Below are 10,781 nucleotides of genomic sequence, written 5' to 3'. Positions count from 1 at the left end.
AGTTGTGAAGTGGCCAGCAATGAGTCCAGGTCTAAATCCCATAGAGCAGCTGTGGAGAGATCTCAGAACATCAGCTGGGAGAAGGAACCCTTCAAATCTGAGACCTGGAGCAGCTGGCAAAAGAAGAGTGGTCCATAACTCCAGTAGAGGTGTAAGAAACTCACTGATGGTTACAGGAAGTGACTGATTTAAGTTATTTTGTCCAAAGGGTGTGCTACCAAATATTAAGTTGAGGGTGTCAATAATTTTGTCCAGTTCATTTTTGGAGTTCTGTGTGGATCAGATTTGGCTTTTTTTTTTCTTTTTTTGTGTTGTTCCAATGCAAACAACTATAAACATGAGAATACCAAAGAATTTGTGATTGCAACAATTTTCTGAGTGTTATCTGACAAAAATACCAGGGTGCCAGTATTTTCGGCCATGACTGTATATAGCTTCATTTGTTCAATTATGTTTACTTCCTAGAAACCAGTTGACAAATGTTCAAGCTATAATACAGCATTTTCCAAAGTATTCCTCCTTGCAGGCTCCCTCCTCTGTTTCCTGTTTTTGTTGTTTGCTCCAAAAACAGTTGTGATGAAGGTGTTGGAGGAGGCGAGCGGCCCTTTACAATAGAATGCAAGACAGCATCCAGTTCTTCTGAGTCAGTCTCTGCTTGTTCAGGTCCAACCCGCCCACTTTAGAACAGTCCCTCCCCATGTTATGTCAGACCTCAACATCCTGCGTCAACTTGACATGAATGTCAATGTGACATTTCATGGAGATATAAAGCCTCTGAGGATCTGCTTCACCTTGATTTGAGGCCATCTAGACAAGAGGGGAGGTATTTGTCAAACAGTATGGTCAGATTGGCCTTCTCTGACTGGACCTCCCTCCTGTCAATCCAGCTGGACACTGGCGGGTTCCAGCCGAGGTCTGCTGGGTTTATGTAAAGGATACCTGGAAAGAAGAACAGCTGCTGTATGTTAGAACATACACACATGAGCAAACATTTGTTGTTGTGCCTTCCAGGCTGGAGTAGACAGCATGGAGGAGGAAGGCTGGGTCACTGTCTCCCTTATCTCAACTGCACACAACAGGCTCTCTCCTTAGGGTCTGGGAGCTGTTTAGGGGGGATTATGCAGTGGATCAGCACTCCCCAGATCAGGGTGTGACTCAGTGCTGCGTAACACTAGTGATAATAAAACAATACTTATAATAACTGAACATAAATATAACATATAATACTACTGTCCTGCTATAGTGCTCTGCAGCTCCAAGATGGTGTTCTGTCTCGCTCTTGCTCTAATGTTTTTGTTTGTCTGTTTTTGTCTTGTTTTGGTTTATTTCCCTTCCCCTCTTCCCCAAAACCCTAAATACAAACAAATGAAACAAAGTACAATATACAGAGTAATATGTATTTCCTTTTTATCTGTACTTTTGTGGTGTCAAAAATGTATTTTTAAAGAACAAATGAAATGCAAAACATCACTTTGTCTGAGTTGTGATTTGGTTTTAATGCGGTGTGTTAAAAATATTTCATTCTGTTATTTATGAATGTTATGGGATATGTTGCAATAGGCCTATTGCTTTATATACAGTAATATAGTGATCACAACCCATTATAATTTATCACACCCCAAGGTAATGTCTTCAATTTTGCTGGTTTTGTCTGATCAACCATCACCAACAAAAAGCATTATTTAATATGCACATTAAAATGAAACAAAAAAAGAAAAAGTGGAACCAGAGAATGGTTGGCAATTTTGCTAAATAAATGGCATAATGATTAATCGCCTGTCTTTGACTGACAGCTTTACTGAAGTGGTTCCATTTATTTGCAGTGCCTCTGCTGCCTTACCTGAGTGACAAGCAAAAAGGTAACCTTAGATCTGCTATCAGAATAATGTTACTGTCAGGCAGTGGCAGTTTTAAAAGGCAGCCAAGGTTTTATTGCTGATATTCCCATCTTTGCTGTCAGAACCATAATGCTTCTTTACTTTACTTCTCAGATCATTTGAAAATGTGACTCTACTTTACTCCATTTTGCATTACAAAGGCAGCTATTACCTAATTTATTATAATTTTCTGTGAGTGTATGACAAATGACACCTTTCACATTGTGTGCAGTTACATTATCTATTGTTAGCAAAAACATATTCACCGGTGCAGCTTTAAGGTCTTGAAACAAGGTTTTGATACAGGGCCTGTCATTCATTTCCAATTAATCAAAGTAATAAGACAAAGAAACAAGAAAGAAAAAAGGAGTGGAAAGCAAGCACTACCTGCTCTGGATACAGTAGCAGGGGTCGCAGTGCGAAGGTGGCTGATTTCAAACACAAGCCTCATGGTGGGGTTCAGAGGAATCCGCTCATTACTGGCCAGAGTCAGCACCTACCAGAAAGAGAGAGCAGATTTACACACTGTATGTCATTCATTATCTGTCCCTGGTAGGCTAGTGGTTAAGACGAAGCGCTCTCGCTGCTGTGGCCCAAGATCGAATCAGGGTTGCGTCAGGAAGGGCATCCGGCGTAAAACACGTGCCAAATGTCAACATGCAAGTCGTCAGTGTGACAATTTGCTGTGGTGACCCCTAAAAACGGGAAAAGCTGAAAGTGACTTTCTTTGTGTCATTCATTATCTCTTCTACACATGGCAAATAGTTTACTACTTCCTTTCACCAGTGATGAGTCAACCACACTCTCCTGTTCACATCTGACTGCTGATTTAGTGAGCAGCAGACAGTGAAAGCTCATTTTGATACTAAGCAGAAGACAACATTTAATGCCAACTTTCAATTTGCTCACACCTTGTTGTCATCCATGACTGTGTTGAGGGATTCAATCCACATTGGGTCAATGTCTCCATCTAGAACAATCCACTTAGGCCCATTGTGACTGATGTTGGCCAGTTCACGCATAATATTGGAGAAAAGGCCTGCAGGAAGGTGAGTTCACATTTTGGTGACATAGATCAGGTGTTATTCAATCAAACACTGTCTCTGTGGGACTCCCTACCATCCTTCCACTCTCTGGTTGCCGGGTTGATGATCCCAAAAAGCTCATCATTGGTCACAGCCTTTGGGTTAAGATCCACCCACACAGGTCTGCGCTTCATGTTCTGATAGGTCCTTTGAAGAGATCTCATCACCTGGCTCTTCCCAGTGCCTGCATTCCCGATCACAAACACAGAGTGACGCACTGCCAGGAGCTCCTCCAGCTGCACCACCTAACACACAGACAATAAAAATGGTAGAGAATACTTTGTTCGCATCATGTAGAGAACACTTATGACACTGACAGTTTCAAATTTGTTTTGAAAAGCATACACGTGCAAAAGAATTGTCAATAATTTCACTTCTTCTTCTTCTTCTTCTTCTTCTTCTTCCTCCTCTTCTTCTTCTTTCGGCAGTTCCCGTTAGGGGTCGCCACAGTGAATCATCTGTTTCCACCTAACTCTATCCTCAGCATCCTCTACTCTCACCCCAGTTAACTTCATGTCCCAAACCATCTCAATCTGGCCTCTCTGACCTTGTCCCCAAAACAGCCGACCTGAGCTGTCCCTCTGATGTGCTCATTCCTAATCCTGTCCATCCTGGTCCCTCCTAAAGAGAACCTCAACATCCTCATCTCTGCTACCTCCATCTCTGCCTCTTGTCTTTTCCTCACTGCTACAGTCTCTAACCCATACAGCATAGCTGCTCTCACTACTGTCTTGTACACCTTTCCTTTGATTCTTGCTGCCACTCTTCTGTCACACAACACTCCTGACACCTTTCTCCACCCACTCCAACCCGCCTGCCCTCATCAATAATTTCACTACAGTGCCTTAACCTTTCAGAATTTCATTTGTTTACACTTGAACACATGGCCTTGGGTTATATCATGCGGTTCCTCGTAAAAGTTGTTCACATGTGTGAGGTGACACCATGGAGTGACTAACAGAGAAAAAAGGGAGAAAGAGAGATTTCCTCCCTGTTTCCACACTAACATACAGATGGCGAGCTCAATCCATGCTCTCAACCAGGCTCCCTGCAGCGCCTACTCCCCATCCATTCAGCTGAAGCGCAGGCAGCTTTACACTCACAAAGGCCCCAGCTGATTACTGCTTTGATGTGGGGAGGGCTAATACTAGCACAGGCTAATGCTAATGGTGTGTGGTCTTGCTCACCTTGCCTTACCCCTCCCCCATGTTGTCTGAAATCAAAAGGTTGGCTGCACAAACAAAGAGAGTAAAAGTTCAGACTCTGGAGGGCGGGGGGTTGTTATTGACCACTCTGCCATTCTCTCACCCTCTCTCGTTCTGTTTCACTTCCTCTTTGTTTATTTCTGTCTCTCACAATGTCAGGGTTAAGTGGCATGGTGCAGTGCCAGGCTCCACTGATGGAGTGTTTTTATGTGGTTGCCGTGTCTATTTGACCTGAGGCAGATTGCACTTATTTCCCTTGGTCCTACGTTCATCTGTCTCTGACATATAATGCCTTCTATTGTGCGTCTGTGTATCTGTACGTAATATAATGACTAAAATTAGGTCAGCAGCTTGGGCACCTGAACACTCATCACTGGCTTTCTACAATATTTGCCAGATTTATCCAGATCCTGTGGACTGGTTTGACACTAATGTGTATTTCCCAACAGAACATAATGATGTGAGGTAAGTTGCTTTTGGAAAGAACTAAGATAAATCAAAATGAAAGTGCTATAACTGTAATATCCATCTAAACTGTTCAAGATGAAACCCCCATTTGGGAACTTGGCTTGTGCTTCTCAGACAACTTGTGATTGTGTTTGTTTCATCCCTGGCTTAGCAACACTTGTGAGACTTACTTTTTATTTGGTGTAATCAAAACAGAATTTGATTAGCTCCACCACACAAGCACGAAGACTGTCATTTGGAATCATGTTTACTCTACCTTGAGTACAAAATTATCCTCAGGCTGTAACTTCAAGTCCAGAATGGACTCCTTCACATGCTTCTCAAAGTCTAGGTCTCTCTTCCTGGGGACGTCCAGGGCAGGAAACAGGTCTCCGATCAGCCCCATGAACACAGGCATGTCGTCGGTCACGATCTTAGGGATGTTAAAGTCTCTCAGGGCACGCATCAGTACCTGGTCCTCCACTCTGTCGGGGTCACCTCTCTTCAGAGAGCCAGCCACCACCAGGACAGACTTGATGGCTCGGAGGCCCCAGTCATAGTGGTCCTTTGGTAAAGGCCAGAGAAATATCAGTACACTGAGGGAAATACGCAGGTCTCTTCACAGGCCATTGCAGCAGTTTGCACGGTTTAAAAGTACACCACCTGCAAATCTAAAGTTTACCACTGAGACCCATCACTCACAAAATTAATAATTTCTTCCAGCTGCTGTCAGAAATCTGAGGAGAAACACTTTCTCCATCATCTCAAAATATGAAGAAATGTGCTCACTGCCCTTAGTATTTCATTAAGTGACTTGTTTAATAATATTTCAATCTGTAAAAGTAAAAACATGTATAAATATATCTCATAACTTTATCCATATCCATATCTATTTATTTTACTCTTCCCGAGCTACATACACGAAAGGGTCAGAATATTACCAACATCTCTGAATATAATGCAGTCCAGTACAACACCACCTTTAACTATGACCTCATTAATAAACGTATAATTGAGTTTATACATTAATGACAATTTAACCAAACCCTGAAACATTTTGAGCTTCATAAACACAGATGTTAAGGTGGAAGCATACAGTTGTACAGGTGTATTTAATAAAGTGTATATGTGCCAAGCCTCCTGGGTGGTGAGTGTCTGCTGTCCCAGGACATTTGCAGCTTATACAGTGCCGAGTCAACTAAATGTGGGGGTCCTTAAAAGGTTCATGTGTACTACATGATGAGTTTGTGATATTTTTCTTAACTGGCATCAATATATTACAGTTAGTATTACAGTCTCTTCAAAAAAAAAACACCTGTCTGTCAATCACCTGCAGTATTTTGCACTAATCAAAGCAGGTGAGTAGAGGCTTAACATTTATAACACGTTAGGATCGCCACTCACAGCACAGCATTGCGGGCCAGCCCAAAACAGAAAACACATGCCACTGTGTCATACAAACCACCATTAGACCACAAATACCACCACAAAGCTGGGAGGCCCCAAACCTATTAGAACATTAGTTCAGCTCCCTGCAGGTTTTAAAAGCATGAAATATATTTCATTGTATTTTCTTAGCGTGCACTGGTGCCTACTCACTGACAGCAAAAACATACTGCACAGGCTGATACAGCAAAACTTATGTAAAATTAAATCCACAATTATGAACCAGTTGCTTTCCTTGAGAACACAGCTCTGAAACTGCACTTCCCATTGGTTTGTACTTTCAGCCCTTGTGAATTTTGCTTAGAGAAGCAGGCTATTCTTTATCATTTGATCTCAGTACCACTGAGTTGCTAATGTTGGAAAACTTGCAACAAAGCTCTCACAAACAAGTCTGGAACAACAGCTTCATAAAGCAGCCATGAAAAGAAAGTAGTCTGCAATGACACTTAAATAGAGCTGAGGAATATGAGAAATTCATCAAGAACTGATAAATTCACCTACCTGCAGTAAGTCGAGAAGCGCCATGGTTACTATTAGCACTGTGAGTCATTTTATAGCTTTTTTTAAATGGCATAACGTAAAACAGAACAGAGCTAAAAAAGGATTTAAAAACGTAGCCGGAATAACATCCAAACTCCCTGTATACATGTACCGCTTCACTCAAATGGTTATGTCAGCTCTTGTGTGGTGCCTTTGACTCATTCCTTTATCAATAAACTCAAATATGAAAAGAACATTGAGTCAGTTGTTGATCTTTGAAGAAGAAATGGATCTGACTCTTTCTAACCATATGTAACACGAAGAAAGCTAATAGTACCTGCTTGGACAACAGCTCTTTACACAGTGTGTAGAGTGTGATAAACTTCCTAGCGAGGACACGGGCGTTAATGAAGCCCTCGGCCACCAGCATGATTTCACAGATCAGCTCATAGTCTGGCACCACCATGGCACAGGGTCTGTGGAAATACAGAAAGAATGCATACAGGTGTGCTCATAACAGGGTTGTCACTCCTTTCAAGAAAGAATTTTCCAGGACATTTTTAATGACATATGTCAAAGGGGGATTATGTTTAGACTAAAAAGTTCCTCTGTGAGGAAGACTCTTTTAAATCAGATGTATTAATCTATGATGATACTTTATCTGTACAACTAGTCCTTATGACTGACTGATTATTGACAAGTGTCGCACTCTCCCAAACACACAGGCAGATGTTCAGTCCCTCAGTGTATGACTATTAGTGTCCTACAATAAATGTGTGCGCATTACTTTTTGTAGTTTTTCTTGTCTGTCTCTCCACAGTCTCTTTTACATCACAGAAAAGGGTGGAAAAAAACAAAACAAAAATCTGACTCTGTGGAGCCTAGCATGACTAAAAAAGCAATCTAACTTGACTCTAACAACAAAAAGAGAGCAATAGTAACACAGCAACATTCAAGAAGAGTTCTGTCCTTTTTGCCTATTTTTTTTATGGATTTGTATAGGTTTATTGGCAATAAGTTACAATTTGACTTATTATATCTTCAAAAGGAGTATTATTTTTTATGAAAAGGTATGGTACTGTAGACTTGTAATGTTTCTTTTAATGTTATGTACAGTACTTTTTAAAATGTACTGTCATTTATTTTTCTGTGAAAAAAAAAAAAAATCACAAGTCAAAGACGGCTGCAAAGTAAATGCTGGCTCCGAGCTGTGAAACATGTTTAATTTTGATTGTAATTTCACTCACCTGAATAGAGCCTTGAGGTTCTCAGGAAGCTCAGTCCTGCCAGCATAGCCTGGATTCATTGTGATGAAGATGCCAACAGAGGAGCAAAGATTCACTTCCTCTCCCATGAAGTTAAACCTCTGCTTCTTATCACGAATGGCATCCTGGATGCTTTTGACCTGCACATACATAAAAGAAAACAATCAGAGCAGAATTAATTTTCATACTTAGTGCTGGGTATGCAATTTTTATACTTTTTTTAGTACTAAACAAAATGAATGAAAACAGAACTCCTCAGCTTTGGTATCAGCTCTGTGATGCTTGAGCTAAAGCTGATGTCATGCTAATATGTTCACAGTGATGAAAGCTAAGTTAATACCTGCTGATGCTAAGTGGGTAGAATGTTGACCATGTCTGCTAAAATGTGCTAATTAGCACTAGACACAAAGTAGAGCTAAAGCCACAGTACTGGAAAAAATGTTCTGATTTAGTAATGATGCTTGAGGAAAAGGTAAGCAATTAATTCCACACGTTCTTCTACCGTGTCAAAACCTGAAACCTATATTACCCACAATGCAACTCAATCACCAACAGTTAGGTCAGAGATTCTGGTGTGTTAGGCTATTAAAGCCTCAAGCAGAGATGAGGAAGTCCTGTCATTCAAAAACTGTCAATTAAAACCAATGAAATATATATTACCAAGTATTGCTCTCACATGGGATGTAGTGTGAGGAAAATTTATCAGTGATTAGCATATCATTAATATCATTAAGCACATACAGTACCAGAGTCAATTTGTAACAGGCTGTCTGTTACGCAGCATGCCCCTTTTTTCAGAGACACGATTTCATCAATAACATGAGCATGATATCAGCCAGGGTCTGCTGGATGGATGAGCTGCCAAGGCTCCACTTGTCTACATTATGATTGAGTAAGACATCAAAAACGAACTTTTGAGTGTGTGTGTGTCAGTGTTGGCCTAAAACTCTGACTCCTGGCCTGTAAGAGGCTTTATGAATTTAATATGCGTATGGTAAAATAGCATAGCGAGTCGACAGCTGGAGGAACATCTCCTCCTGGATGACTACTCAGCTACAGATCGCTCTGTCATGCTAACACCACTGGGGGAGGAGGGGAATCATGCAAAAGTAAGCAGTGCAGCTGCAGCACAAAAACCAAGCAAAGGTTTCCATAAGAACATCAGTGAGGCTTGTTTTTTGATGTGAAAAGGCCCACCGCTGCTATCCTTCAGGGATACGAAGGGAAGAAAAACATCAAAAACACATTTTTAAAAAGTTCCAGAACAGCCACCGTTGTGCAAGGTATGATCCAGTAGGGTCCAGTTCTACTCTTTGTCATTTCTCTGAATGAACAGACTGGAGCTAGCACAGTCCAGACACATAGCTCTACAAATTTATCTCTATGTTGTAATACGTCTGGCAGCCTTCTGTTTGTCTCTACTTTATTCAGTGTAGATCTGGTCCTGCCACCTGTGTTAGCAGACCCAACTGGCAGTATGTCACTAAGCCATGCTAGCTGCTCCCACTTTAAGAGGATGGATGAGGTCTGTGTGCTGTGGTGAGAGACGGCTCGGTGATGGCTCCACTGAAGCAGTGTGAGCGCTGGAGCAGCCTGCCAGCTGTCACTGCAGGAGTTTGACACTCCTCTGTTCTATATGCCACCATAATTTGTTATTCATTATGCCAACCAACACCTATTCATTCTTCTGGTGCTTGATAATTCTCTAAGTACTTCGGACACAGCTTACACTTGACTTTTGTTGCTGCTAAAGAGAGCAAGACAGAAGGGCAGACAGGTGACTGGTAAGTCTAACAATGAATAATGATCCTTTGAGGAACTCTGCCTCCATTATCATCATGATTATAATCAGTATTCTTATCAACTGTATATATTTTGTTGCAACAGCACTGCACATGCATGAAGATAGTGTCTGGGGCAACAGTCTGCCAGATTTGAATACACCAGAGGGACTTGTGAAACTACATAGAGAGGATCTGTTTGATCCAGGATAAGCAAAGGCAAGATAGCAGAAAAGCTAGCATCAGCTAAAACACACAGAATATGGCTGATTTCTCCGAAAAGGCCTGTAATCAAAGAGCTAGCTACTGTAGGTCACCCAGAGTTCAGTGTGAAGAGGACAGGAAGCTGTTTTTTACCTCTGTGTCGGTGTATGAAGTGAAGACACTGTCATAAGGACCTATTCAGTTCATCCAGAGAACTCTAAGATGGAAAGAACTGACTGGGGGAAGTGTCTGAACTTACACTGAGGCACAGATATAAACCTTCCTTCATTTTTGGTCACTTGGGAGCAGTGTAACAAGTTGTAAACACGATACTGATATGGCTAACCTGTTTACATAAAGTGGCCTGTTTATAAGTTCAGAAAATACAGAGCGACATTAGAGTTCATTTGGAGACATGTTTCCTGACAAATGATAGAGATCCAATATTCACACTCCTTTGAGCTCTGTTCGGTCTCCAGCCACTTCTGGATCAAATCTCTGCCTCTCTAGCTGATATTTCACTATTTTCATGCTGTGATGGCTTAAAATAGCGAAGATGTTTTTAAAAATAACAAAAAATACGCTTCTTACATAGCCCTATAGGAAGGCCAAATGAGTCATAGAGAAGCCATTTGCCATATAATTTACAACAACCCTGAAAACAGCCGCCTGCTGCTGGAAAAAGTGTTTGACCATGACCCATAACAACAACAACAATGAGCTTACAGATGCTAAAACGGTCTGCAGAGCTGAGGGGAACTGTAGAGTTGAGTGATGATTCCCTTTGGGTTTGTCACCATGAGCAACACTTTTGACATCACACATAGTCATTTGCTTTCATAAGGTGTTAAAGGCTTGCAGTTTACTTACAGAGCTAGGCACAAATTGGGGTGGATGATGATGATGTCAGCTGCCTCCTTCACAGATCCCTCACACCTTGAAAAGGCAGGAAACACTGTGGGGATGGCGGTTTTTTTTTTTTTTTTCTTGT

At 41.4% G+C, this 10,781-nt stretch overlaps 1 protein-coding gene across 3 annotated transcripts in view; it reads right to left on the bottom strand.

Annotated features, from left to right (window-relative positions):
• Nucleotides 1–10,781, bottom strand: part of dnah9 (dynein, axonemal, heavy chain 9) — a 149,130-nt gene that overhangs the window by 96,153 nt on the left and 42,196 nt on the right. For all 3 annotated transcript variants that reach the window (XM_020611726.1, XM_020611728.1, XM_020611727.1), the window contains exons 35-41: nt 7,788–7,945; nt 6,878–7,016; nt 4,892–5,179; nt 2,997–3,207; nt 2,789–2,916; nt 2,265–2,373; nt 792–939 (exon numbers count right to left, since the gene is read on the bottom strand). In XM_020611726.1, the coding sequence (XP_020467382.1) occupies nt 792–939; nt 2,265–2,373; nt 2,789–2,916; nt 2,997–3,207; nt 4,892–5,179; nt 6,878–7,016; nt 7,788–7,945 (1,181 nt within the window). The remainder of the gene's footprint in view (nt 1–791; nt 940–2,264; nt 2,374–2,788; nt 2,917–2,996; nt 3,208–4,891; nt 5,180–6,877; nt 7,017–7,787; nt 7,946–10,781) is intronic.

Source organism: Monopterus albus, unplaced genomic scaffold, assembly GCF_001952655.1.
Source record: "Monopterus albus unplaced genomic scaffold, M_albus_1.0 scaffold117.1, whole genome shotgun sequence".
Classification (NCBI taxonomy): Eukaryota; Metazoa; Chordata; class Actinopteri; order Synbranchiformes; family Synbranchidae; genus Monopterus; species Monopterus albus.
This window is presented reverse-complemented; position numbering and strand designations above follow the sequence as displayed.